Below are 13,635 nucleotides of genomic sequence, written 5' to 3'. Positions count from 1 at the left end.
TCGCTCCGCAGAGCCTGCAGCTGCAGCTGATCCTGAGGCTGAAGAGCCAACAGAGAAAGACGATGAAGACACCACAACAACCAAAAACACCACTCCTGCTCCTAAGAAGGTCTGTAGCAGAAACATGTCTTCCCTGTGTCTGAAGGCTCAGCAGTGCTATAAGAATAAATCTGTAAAGAAATGTAAACATATGGGCACAAATTTAGATCCAGATCTATGTATTCATATAAATATCCATGAAAAATGTCAGTGCTGTATTAATCAGCATCTTTATTTATTCTCACTTTTTTTTTTTTGATTTATTTTGTATACTAGCACATTTATTTCTACAGTTTATAAATATAAATTGGTGCATATTGTAAAATCTCTCTACCTCTAAAAATCTAGACACTTCTCAAGAGCCACATACACTATTTATTCTTAATGTATTATTACATAATATTATTGTATATATAATTAATTTTTTATCTTTAAAAGGGATATATTATGCAAAAATCACTTTTTCAGGCTTTTCTAACATAAATATGTGCCCCTGGCCTGTCCACAATCCCCTAAAGCACAGGTGTCAAACTCAAGGTCCGGGGGCCAAATCTGGCCCGTGGAACGATTGTATCCGGCCCACAAGATCTCAGCGTTTTCACATTCACAATTCCAACATTTCTAGAGTGTTCAGACACAAACTCTGTGTTTCTCATTAACGTTTGTTTGTAACACCAACATTATTCCTGCTCTTTATTCTCTCTCAAAGGTGGAACCAGCAGTAGATCCAGAAGAGGAAGACAGCAAGGAAGAACCGACAGGTCCAGTCATCGCTGTTCCAACAAGTAAGCATGTAGAGTTATGTAAGCATGGAAATGCATTTGATCCATCTGAGAGTCAACATGCTCTTTCTAACATGTCGAGTTTGTGCAGACTGAAACCAGTGACAAGGATTTATCCAGCGCTACGAGCCGAGGCGTTGTTGAGAGAGCGGGTACCTCGTCAGCGTGTTTGTTTTGACCGTATAGGAACGTATAGAGGAGTAGCAGAGAAAGTGAAACACATGTTCTCTGTGGATGAGCTCACCTCTCTGACATGCGTGTCCTTTACATGTGGAAACTGTACAAACTTGTTTGTAAAACTTCTCATGCTCCGCTCCTTTGTTCTGGCACATTCTGTCCAATTATCATGTCATGGTGTGTTATGGTAGCAACGGCGTCTTCAATCATAATAACTCACCTGAAATGATGTGAAAGCTTCAGAAACATCGTTCACAGCATAAAGCAGTAAATGAGAAAGGTAAACATTAGTTTTCAGATGTGGCAGCTAAACGCTGAGCTTAGGGGGTTTAGATTAGCTCAGTTCTTTTTACTTTTCTACATTTAAATGGATGTTTGAGCGAAAAGGAGACTGAGCTGCGGCTGGATTATAGAAGAAGACGTGTTTTTGGAAATAAGACAGTTTGATAGCGTTTTTATTTGTTTGAGAGTTGAATCCTCAGCTGTTCTGCTGCTGATAACTCACTCTCTGTGTTTCCAACAGTTAAACCAGATGTTGCTGTGCCTAAGGTGAATGCAGGTAAAAATCCTTCTTTTCCTTCAGTTATCTTCTTTTCCAGGTCAGTCTTTAAAGCAGAGGTCCTCCAATGGTGTGGCAGGGCTCACTAGTGTGCCTTGAGGCAGGTCTAGGTGTGCCTTGGGAACTTGAACAACCATACGTTACGTTACGACTTCGTGGCAAGTAGCCTTCTGTAGCCAGGCCTGCTGGCTGGAAAAACCCCAGAAAATTTTCCCGCCCCAGTTGTGATTTATTGATGATATCAGTGTAAGTGTGTTTGGATCAGTAGCACTGGTGCTAGCATCCTGGCTAACGGTTAACTCATTTAGAGCTGAAAAGCATGGCAAGCAAATTTTGGGTTGATTGGATTGGTTCTTTTGACAGCTTAAACCATTTTCCTATTTTTTTGCATTTTTCGCCACTTTTAACCACTGTTGACCCATTTTTGCAATCTTTTTGCCACTTCTCGGCCAATTTCATTATTGTTCTGTAGGGATGCATGATAATTATCGGCACCGATGAATTATCGGCCAGTAACGCATACATTTTACATATTTTAATTTTGCCAATAATAAAATGATAACCAATAATATCCACTGATAATAAAGGCGTTTGTTTTCTTTCTCACGAGACTACACATTTCGAAACAGTAGGTGGCGCCACAGTACATGACCCACTGTTAACCACCAGAGAAGAAGAGAAGCGGCCTCTGTGCTAAGAGCTAACAACACGGCAAAGTTATTCAGTATTTACTGGGAGGATAACATGACAGTGTGTGCAGAATTTGCCCTGCAAAGGTCCTGAAGAGTGGAAAGAAGTCTTCGACTGGTCTTTAAAGTCACTTAAAGTCATCATCCTAACGACATTAAAACGAAGTGGCCGCTAGCATTAGGACCTACACAAAGGTTAAAACCAGGCAGAGTGCTGATTGAGCAGACACTGGAAACTGCAGAAAGTTCGTCAGAGCCAAAAGGCAACGCTGATAATGACAAATCATTCTGACAGTCTGCTGATCCACCGCTGCTTTCATAGACGTTTACCTGCAGAAGTTACAGACCACGGTGGACTTTACCTTCTTAACCTACCTCTGATATGTAAAACAGCTGTATTTCTGACTTATGCAGCAAAAATAAAAAAGAGACACCCAAAAATCTCCATTTGTTTATCATGACAGCCTATCATTTGTTTTTATGTCTGATTTGACATGAGTCAGCTGAATCCTTGTTTAGTTAATTGAAATGTCAGATTTGACCACTTGTCAAGAATGTTTTCCAAGGGAAAAGGAGATAATGCCGGTTAGAATTAGTTTTAAACATCTTTGCTCACTACATATTAACCCCTTCTTACCCCCAGATGTGCATAAATTCATGGAATAAACTTATTTTTTAAAATCACACAATTTAAAAGAATTATCGGTTCTTATCGGTTATCGGCCATCAGGAGTAGGAAATTATCAGTTATCAGTATCAGTTCAAAAAAACAGTTATCGTGCATCACTATTGTTTGGCCATTTTTTACTCCTTCTTAATCACTATTAACCCCTTTTTTACCACCTTATTGCAACTTTAACCCTTTAACCCCCACCTTTTTGACACTTTCAACCCACTTATGCCACCTTTGTGCCAATTTTTACCCACTTTTGCCTTTGTTTGACCACTTTCTTGCCCAATTTCACCCTTTTTACAATATTTCATCCTTTTAGGCCACTTGTAACCCATTTTTGCCAATTTTAACCCATTGTTTGGGCACTTTTTTTTTTTTTTTACCAATTTTTGACCATTTCTGACTTTGTTTTGCCACTTTTTGCCCACTTTTGCCATCTCCATGATCCCCCAGTTGGCTGGGCCCTAGAAAGCTCTTCCCTTTATTTCCCCTTATTGGCCACCATGACTGTAACATTATTTAAAAGTCTATTTAAATATGGTGTGCCTTGAGATTTTGGCTTAACCTTAAGTGTGCCTTGGGCACTGATATAAAGTTTAAAGGAATATTTTTGACTAACTCTATCAACACTGGATTGACTAAGAGACTGCTCTGTTTAATTGGTGCTCTGTGGATGTAGAAATGTTGAAATCACACAGCAGCTTTAAAAAAATCTCTCTGCTCTGAGTGAAAATTCTGCAGCTGAAAGTGATAGAAGTGTTTCTCAGTGAAAACAATGGCAGAAGTCTTTCTGGAGCTTTGAACCTTTTCTAACTTATTAGAGCTCCACTTTGTCTTATTTTGACCCCAGAAAAATGCCCATGAAGTATCTGCTGCAGTTTTATAAATAATGCACATGCTCTGTTTTTATAGGTGTCATGCATCATGTTCTAAAACTCCCTCGTCTCTGAACAAATAATGGAAAGCAGATGTGGCTTTCTATTAAAAAGCAAGAGTCCCTCTGGAAGGTTATGGGGTGGGATTCTGGCACTGGTGATATTTATTCCTTTATTAGAGGAATTATTAGGCTGGACACACCCAACACAATTTTAAGCCCCTCCCACACACACACACACACACACACACACACACTCAAGGGACGGGGCTTGATTTGAGGCCGTCTGCCTCCAGCAGAACTCCCTTTAATATCCAGAGAGAGTGAGCAGACGAGGTAGAATCCCTACCTAGATGCAGCATCCTTTTACCCACTGCAGTGATACTCAACACCTGGCTCTGGAGCCACATGTGGCCTTTAATGTCTAAATCTGAAATATTATTCCCCCAGAAAACCTTTAAAAAGGGAAACTGACCTCAAAAATTATCCATTGCAAGTCACATGGATCAGTTTGATCACACTTATACAGTAGGCTGTAATGGTCAAACTTAATTGTCAGTCTTTATTTTTCCCTGTATATTTCCATTGCCCTTATTTGCATTTTTTTGTCCCTTTTTTTTTTTTTTTTTTTTTTACATTTTTTGCAACTTTGAATCCATTTCTGCTGCTTTTAGCCTGTTTGTACCACTTCTTTTAGCCACTTTTCAACCATTTTTGCCCTTTTACATCAGTTTTAGCCGCTTTTCTCCTGCTTCTTTGTAATTTTCCACCTATTTAATTCCTTATTCCTTTTGCCATTGAATGCCATTTTCCCCCATTTTCCCACCTTTTGTAGCTTTTTGCCCATTTTAGTCACTTTTCACTCATTTTTTCTACTGTTTGACAAACTGTAACTCAACTTTTTGTGACTTTTCACACATTTTTGTCAATTGTATGGCTATTTGCCCCTCTTTTTCTCAATTTTTTGCCACTTTTTTGCCCCGTTTCGCCCATTTTTGCCACTTTTCACCACTTAGACTGTGGCTCTTGCAAAGGCATTTTTCAACAATTTGGCTCTTTGGTTGAGCAGGGTTGAGTAACACTGACCTTCTGTATGTCTAGATGGGTTTTATCTGCACATTAGAGTTCACACCAACACTGCTGAGGACACTGAGCATCCTCTAAACACGTTTTTAGGGGAAAACCAGATTTGATCACGCTGGTTTCTGTTAGGGTTCCTGTAAATGTCCCTACATGCAGCAGGTCTGTGGTCTTACAGTTTAGTCAAATCTTCTAGTGTGGCATTGTGAGGATTATAATATTAAGAATCTGATCATCTGTGGTCTACCACCTTTTTTAAATATCAGTGAAGATTGTAGAATCGTCTCTTGAGGGGATTTCTCAGCGTTGTAGAAGTTTAGTTCTGTCACAGTGGAGATCAGTGCAGTCGGGCCGAGGTTTAGGATTGAAGGCTGATTGTTAGCGGTGGCTATGAGGGGTTCTACAGCTTACTGTAGTTTTAGGTCTATAGTGTACGGTTGCTTTTAACCTCGTCTTGTCAGTAGAATAATGTAAGTTTGGTTAGCATGTTTGGCTCAGTTGCCATGGTGACGCTAGCATGCAGAGGCTCACGGTTTGACCAGCTCTGACTGGGAGTACAGTAGTTCAGACACCGTGGTTAAAAGTATGATTGACAGCTGAACCATGAGCAGACTGGTAAAGGGAACTGTATTTGTCCTTCCAAGCCTCCGTAGATGCTGTGCTGCTGTTTTAGGACCATATCCTAACAGGAACTATAACACTCCTGGAGTTAAACTCAGCTCTCTTATCATTATTGAGTCTCTAAGGACAAACTGCACCGTAGAAGATGAACCCGGTCCCAACTCATGATTCAGTGTCAGGATATTTATTAGAAGAACAGGTTTTTGAATAATTACACCTCCGAGGTTCCACAGCCGGAGGATCCTTCCCTGCTGCTACCTCACCCTGCCCTGCCTCTAACTGTTTTGTACTCTGACTCACACATGTCGTATAAAGTCACCTGGGTTTTCCCCCTATGAGACCAGATTCAGGGTAAGGTATTGTTCAGGACAGATGATATCCCTTAATCTAAGTCAGCGCTGGTTCTCAGGATCACTGTCACACCCTTGGAACAGGTAGTGTTCCAGGGCTCTTATCAGGGCCGTCTGCAGGGCTTTCACTCAGGGCCATGAGGGACTGGAGAGGGGAGGGAGTCCATGATGGTAGATAGTTTGGTGTTATTACGCCGTTTGGGATGGTTAGGGTAGTTTGTTAGAGAGATGTCATGTTTGAGGTGAACATCTGGAAGAAATCCCTCTTGGGCGGGGCGGTGAGAAGAGAATTTCCCTGCAGGGAGAGATATCGTATTTCTGTCACCAATGATATCTTATTATTTTCTCAGATCTGGGATTCAATTTGGAAGATGCTCTGGACGACAAAGAGACGTCAGGGAAGAGCCGCAGTCTGCAGCCTGGGCGTAAGAAACTTCTTTAAACTTTCACTGTTGGTTTTATTTTATAATCAAGAACCCTAGATCACTGTGGTATAAAGGGATCTTTACTCCAATTACTGATGATTTTATTATTCAAACTGTGAGCTGAAAGCTCCCAAAGTACTAAAGGATGTGTGGAACAGAAATGGGAAAAAAGGAATTTCTGCTCTCAGGAACCAAAGTGAGACAAGATCTGTAATCTATGTACTGGAAATGATGTTTCTTTGACAAGCGATGTGATGTAAACATAACAGCCTGTTTTACACACAGCTTTATCACACAGAGGCAGGCCCTACTCATGCGAGATTACAACACTGGCTCTGAAAATACTTCGCTAATCATCTCAGCTGCTGAAGCTTGGAGCTCCTTCAGAGTAGTCATAGGTGTCTTGGTGTCCTCTCTCTCTAGTCTCCTTCTTGCACGCCCACTCAGTGTGTGAGGACGGTCTGATCTAGGCAGATTTACACATGTGACATATTCCTTCATTTCTTCATGATGGATTTAACTGAACTCTGGGGGATGTTCAGAGACTTGGAGATGTTTCTGTCTCCATCCTCAATCACCTTTTCACTGAGTGTTCTTTTTCTTCATGGTGTAATGGTAGCCAGGAGTACTGATGAACCAGTGACTGGACCTTCTATAATAAAGAATGCATGCCATAATAAAAAGCCTAAACATTTATTTGGTCAAATAAACCTTACAGGAGGATTCTGCTGCTTTGATCATTAAATGAGAAATGGGAAAATAAAGGACAGAAACATCATTTACAGATGAATCACCCAGATGTTGAAGTAAAAAAACTCCACATGTAGCACAGCCCTGCACACATTTGAATTTTGCAACATCACTCTTATGCTGTTTTAATTTTGGCAGCTATTTTTAATTTCAGCCTTAGTTTTAGTCTTTCAATGAAATGCATTTTAGTTTTAGTCACATTTTAGTCATTTCTGTCCTTTTTAGTTTCAGTCTAGTTTAGAGCCTGACCGATTAATCGCGCTGATTATAGAGCATCACAGATTAATCACCATCAGCCAGTATGTAGCTGATGTATTAACCCTTAGAGCTCACGCGGCACGGATACGTGCAGCAGGCACATCCCTTTAAAAATCACTTGGTAACGTTTGAACCGTAAGTCGTGGGCACTAACATTTTCTAGTGAGCCCAGAACTTGGCTGACTTTCTGGAGTCTCCGAGGACGGTGTTGTCCTATACATTAATACGTGACACAGTTTATAAAAACCGTGAGTCATAGAAACTGACTCTGTTTTTTCCTCTGAGAGCTGACCGTTTTGCTGTTGGTTTGCATCAATGTCTCCGTAGCTCTAAAGGACGCAGTTGTTGTGAGCCCAGAACTTTGGTGGCTTTTCGAGGTCTTTGGAGATTAAATCCACAGCGTTACATCCGATAATAAGCGTCTTTTTAATCCATTTTTAATCCATTTTCGATCATGTACTTTGACTTTCTTCAGTGGGCAGCCATATTTCTTTGACATGCAAAGCATTGTGGGAGTTGTAGTCGACCAGTTGTAGTAGAGAATAAACAAAGATAAATGCAACTGTTAATTCACGTCCACCATTATCTAATAAAAGACTATTATACGGCGTTTTAACTTCGTCTAAGTTTCATCTTTGTGAAATCAACAAAGATAACACAAATATAAGAATTTGTGTTCGTGTACAGTATATATATCCTGTGTATATCAATGTTCTTATTTCATATTTCGGTTATCGGCCGATATATTGGATATCGGCTTTTTTTAGCCCCCAATATCAGTTTCGACATCGGCCCCAAAAATCCCATATCAGTCGGGCTGTAGTCTAGTTTTAGTCTTTACTTTTAGTTCTCTTGCCTAAATCTGGTACCAAATCATGGTAGCGTGTTCTCTGCCAAACCTGGGGTCCCTGCTTTCTACAGCTGAGAGGTTGAATAGATACAGATTAACAGATATAAACTTAGTTTTAGTCAGTTTTATCATGGAGAAAAGGCTGTAGACAAACATTTTTAGTTAGTTTTAGTCGACAAACACTGGAACTTTTGGCTCAAAATCATGTCACTAAAAACCTAAAATTGCTTTTGTGTGAAGTCTTTCCCAGATCAGGTCCTTTTACACTCCAAGGCTTGGGGCAAAGGGTTGATTCTTTAGGTTAAGTCTAAATTATAATTGGGGATATGTTATAGAAAGTGTAAATGCATGCACTCGTGTGCCTCTGCAGGAGAAGTTGAACATGTTCCTCCTCGCTCTCAGAAAAGTTAGAGAATATTGTTTTAGAAAAAAGTTCATTTCTGACTTATAATGAAAAAGCTCTTATCCTAATCTAAGTGTATCTGCGTTGTAATTTTATTTTATCTTCGTTAGTTTAGTAAGAACACTGAACAGTTTTAGTAATAACCTTGGTTTCCTCCCTTCTCGTGCTTAAATCTCCTCTCCTGACCTTTAAGCTGGAACAAGCTTATCTAAATGTCCTTATCATGTCTTCCTTTTGTCATCGCCTCTCTTTTGTGACTAGCATCAGTTTTACAGCTTTACAGCTTAGCACTAACACCGACATCACACAGTAAGGCAGTGGTTCTCAACCTGGGGTTCGGGACTCCATTAGGGGTCGTGAAACACCAAGAAGGGGTCGCCAGATGCCTTAAAAAATGGAGAATACTTTTGAAATGATTTTTTCTCATGGTGTTGTCACTATTATTAGCCACTTTTCATCAATTTTGCACAATATGGACCTATTTTCATCCCTTTTTGCCAACAGTTTTTGCCATTCTAAACCCATTTTTAGCAATTTCTAACCCTTTACACTACTTTTTACTGCCACTTCCTAACAAATTCTCACCACTTTCCGTATATTGTTGCCTCTGTTGACTCGTTATTTCCACTATCAACCCCTTTTTATCCCATTTTACGCTGATTTTCCCCATTTCAACCACATTTCACTGTTTGATATGCCCATTTTAACCAGTTCAACCCATTTCTGCCTATTTATCTGCCCCAGTTAATCAGTTTTTTGCCAGTTTAAAGCATGATTTCCCACTTTTATATCCCATTTTACCAATTTTTGTGACTGTTTTTGCCATTTCCACCCTTTTTTGCCATGGTGTGCTCTTTTTGCTACTATTATCACTTCTAACCCATGTCTTCTTCTAAAATCCCATTTAAGCACCTTTTTTGGACATTTTTTCAACTATTTTAATACTGTTTTTAGGAAAAGGGATTTACATTTTTAAGTCGACTATATACTACTGCACAAAAGACTTAAAAAACATATCTATTTCTATGTAAAGAGGGGTTACACCTCACGTTAAATATGGATATGGATATGGATATCTAGCTAACTTTACAATGGACCCTGATTTCCTGACCTCAATGGGCCCTCAGTCTGGCTGGGTCCCAGAAAGCTCTCCCATTTATCCCCCTTATGGGCAGCACTGTCTGCACACGACTATTCTTGATAGTGCATGGCTGTTCAGACACCGTCAGGTACAGTGGAGGTCCCCGGTCTCTGGCACCTTTATTTTGGGGTTGTGGGTTGAAAAGGTTGAGAACCCCTGCAGTAAGGCAGCCATCTTTATTGTAGTCCTACATCGAAACAGCAGTGCTCCATCATCAACGGATATTCTGCTGCATAAGACTCCTGCAAGAATGCAGCTTTGTTGTAATGAGCCGCGTTCCCATGACAAGACACCAGGTCGACCCGTTTACCTCCTGGGTTTAATCACAGCCATTTGACAGGCGGATTTCTCTGCTCTCCTTTTATTCCTCGTGTGATTCATGTAGTTTGGTATAATCATTATAATCTGCTGAAAGAGGCTCCTCTTTAGTGCTCGGTGATTAGCGGATTTGTCAGGTTGGAGCAGGTAGCTGTGATGTCAGAGGCGAATACGGGCATGCAGGACTACTGAAGATAACAAGCTTGTTTGCATATCGAAGAATAAGTGTCTCCATCTCTCATGTTGAAAAGGCTCTCTAAAAGTGAGAGGTGTGAATGCATACAGACTGGTTAGGACAGAAACTCTACACCTGTAATGCCTCACAGGTAGAAAGAAATCTGGCTCTCCTTCTCTGTCCTTTCTGACAAATGTTTTACATGCATCATTAGCACATTAAAACCTGAACCTCCTTTGATCGTAAGTCTCTTTCTTTCTCCTTACAGCACAAGCTGCCGGTGCCACAGGAGACGGTAAGTCTATTTATGACTGTGAACGCCCATTATTTATGTAATAAGAGGAAAAATCACAACCCAGTCACATGCTGCTGTAGCTTAGCATCTTTATAAAGCTCACAGGATATGACTGGCACAATAAAAACAGGATGCATTAGTGAGCCGGAAATGCTCTTCCCTGTTGTCTCAGCTCAAATGTTTAAAATAGCCACATGTTTTTGAGTTTAGTCACGCTGCATGTGTAGCAGCAGCATGACAGGTGCATGTCCCTGCCTGCTTTTAAACGCTTCCACGTTCTATGATAACTATCTAGCTCTCCATAGTTTTAATATTCAAATCACGTGTCAGTCGGCCACCATTCCACAGATGTTTCCTCTTTTACTTGGAGGCACGACTGTTAAACCAGTTTGTGTGTCGCCTGGTTTCACGTTTCTAACTGTGGTTTTCTGTTCTTTACAGCAGACAAACCTGAAGCCCAAGGTGAGTTTTCCTTCCTTTTTGTCTGTTTTGGACACACTATGCCACCCTCCTATACACCGCTCCAAACACACCTGCAACATAAGCACTCCCCTATGTTTAGTGTCATGTAAAGCGACAGGTGTGTTGGCGCTGCAGCTGCTGCATGACGTTCACCAGACTGTTATCTTTACTTTGAGAGTCTGTAGGGACTTGTGTGGAGTTGAAAGGGTTAAAAGGAGGAACGTTAGGGTGATTGTACCCACAGTACAGGGGTGTCAAACTCAAGGCCCGGGAACCAAATCCAACAATTAATCACAAATGAGATTAAATTGCAATATGGCCTCCTGCAGTTTTCAAATTGCAATCATTGCAATATTTCCTTAACCTGAAATGTGTCAAAATACCAGTTTGATACCTTTCCTTTTTGCAGCAGAGATTTTATGCTCTACACATCATGCATACATTCAAACGACTGTTTTTGGAATGCTTTACAAAAATCCTACCTTTCCTGTTCATGTATATTATTTTCTTCTTTAAAACAAGTTTAACATTAAAGAAGTATTCTCCCCTTCAGTGTTGCTACATAAGCCAAAATTGCAATTGGATATTTTTCGTAATCTTTCATCCCTAGTTTAATTTATCTAACATTGTGTTGGCTGTAGTATAGAATGGCTTATTGCTTGTGTTGGCTGAACAATGCATAAGATGAGGAACCTAAAAATAATCGCATATTAGATTGCCATCGCAATATTGGGGGAAAAAAACGCAATTAGGTTATTTTCACGCATCGTTCAGCCCTTTTCCCAAAGTGAGGGTCGGGACAAAGAGTAAGAGAAATTTCATATGATTTAAAATCATACATTTTAGCTTTTATTTTGAAAAAAAAGTTCTTAAAAATAGTTCAAATTAAAATCAAGCAATCATTCAATCAAGTGATATTTGTGCTTAAATGTAAATAAAAGTTGCAAAAATGACCTTAAAATGTGAGTTTTGTGCGCGATGCCTTGTGCAGTATTGTGCGCGTTCTCCCCTTCGAGGGTAGATGGGGTCCCTGATCTCTGATGGCGTTTTTGGGGGATCATGGACTGAAAAGTTTGGGCACCTCTGCTCTAGTGTGGTTCCTGTTAAAGTCAGTGGTAGGGGTGTAACGATTCATCGATCTGGATCGATATATTGATTGTTTGAGCAATGATTCAGTCAAATCGATTGAAAGTATAAACATCGATATTAATCGCCATTTTTACCTTACGCTTTTAATTTGAAAGTCCCCCATGTGCTTGGTTATGACAGTTTCCACCCATCCATGAGTCTCAATATTGTGTTTTTGCTTTATGTGGAAAGTAACAGATTGTGGAAAATGGGTTCACAATATCGTCTGATATCGATCGCAGGTCTCTAAATCGAATCGAATCGGAATCGAATCGTAGCAGACTTGACGATATCGGTAAATATCGAATCGTTGTTCTGAGAATCGATATTATATTGTATCGTGATGAAACTGGTGATCTACACCCCTAGTCAGTGGTAATCATTGTTAATAGTGTAAATCACAGGCGCTAAATTGAAACAATGACTCTTGATTTCTTTAATTTATGTTGGCCATAAAGAGGCGTCAGCATAAACTTCAGTACGTTTTGTTAACAGAGGTTTAATTCCTCATGGGAGCTTTAAAGTGAATTAAAGGGAGATTCTGAGATTATTAGGCAGGTCATTCCACCACTGAGGGACTCCAACGGCAAACGTACCCAAAAATTTTCCCATTTTGACAGCCTACTGTTGCAGATTTTCCCTTTGACCTTTAACCTCAGCCATGTAGCAAACACAGGTGATAGGGGCTGTGGCTGCTGACCACAAACGGTTCCCATCGTTTTTGTTTCCATAGTGATACTTTCCCGTCTGTTTATCTAAGACCAGACGGACTGGTGCGTCCGTGTCGGCTGCTTTGCATTTGCATTATGTTCAAGTTCGTACCTGCCTGGACCTGCCTCCACTTCCTCTAACTGACTCACTCCTCTCCTGTTTTGATTCCATTTAAATTCAGTGAGTCACTCTGGAATTGATCATGAATCATGCGAGTGCTCTGACTCACACCACTCCCTTGTTTTTAAGAGTTTTTTTCTTTGTTTATCCATGGATTTGTTCGACTCTGCCAGTTTCTGTTGTGTGCTCACGTTGCTGACTCATCCATTTAACTCCGACATCGCTCTCCCGCCGTGCCTCACTCTCTTTCTCTATTATCACCTCAGCATATCCTGCTGTTATTACTCTGTGCTGACTGAAGTCAACGCAGCCGAATGAAGGGCTCCTTTTATCGGAGCTGAAAACTCTGAGTGCAAACTCCACTTCTGGGACAGTCCTGCAGAGTTTAATCCACTGTGTCTGATTTTGTCTTTTATTTCTGGTTTAAACTTAAAAAACACAAACTGTATTTAATTTGCAATATTTGCCTCATGATCTTCCCATTTCTAGTAAATTCAGAGGGCTGCAGGCTGTAACCACGAATATTACCTTCACTTTGGCCATAATTACCCGGTTTACAACAAACCTGAAGTACTGCATAAAGAATACAGAGTGCCTTTAAAAAGACGGATATTTCACCCTTTTATTGATTTTATAAATCAATCTGGTCAATATAATTAAAAAAAAAAAAGAAAAAACTTCTTTAATGCAAAAGTGAAAACAGATTTCTACCAAGTATTGTCAAATAAACAAAAATAAGTCATACAAATTAGTTT

At 40.1% G+C, this 13,635-nt stretch overlaps 1 protein-coding gene across 2 annotated transcripts in view; it reads left to right on the top strand.

Moving 5' to 3' along the window:
- Window positions 1-13,635, top strand: part of si:ch211-39i22.1 (cytochrome c1) — a 43,011-nt gene that overhangs the window by 24,746 nt on the left and 4,630 nt on the right. The window contains exons 4-9 of one of the 2 annotated variants that reach the window (XM_041806495.1): window positions 12-109; window positions 749-824; window positions 1,522-1,557; window positions 6,195-6,269; window positions 10,433-10,459; window positions 10,904-10,921. In XM_041806495.1, coding sequence (XP_041662429.1) covers window positions 12-109; window positions 749-824; window positions 1,522-1,557; window positions 6,195-6,269; window positions 10,433-10,459; window positions 10,904-10,921 — 330 coding nt within the window. Of the gene's footprint in view, window positions 1-11; window positions 110-748; window positions 825-1,521; window positions 1,558-6,194; window positions 6,270-10,432; window positions 10,460-10,900; window positions 10,922-13,635 lie in introns of both variants that reach the window. The other variant, XM_041806494.1, reaches the window with a different exon arrangement.

The sequence above is a fragment of the Cheilinus undulatus genome, linkage group 15 (assembly GCF_018320785.1).
Source record: "Cheilinus undulatus linkage group 15, ASM1832078v1, whole genome shotgun sequence".
NCBI classification, from domain to species: Eukaryota; Metazoa; Chordata; class Actinopteri; order Labriformes; family Labridae; genus Cheilinus; species Cheilinus undulatus.
This window is presented reverse-complemented; position numbering and strand designations above follow the sequence as displayed.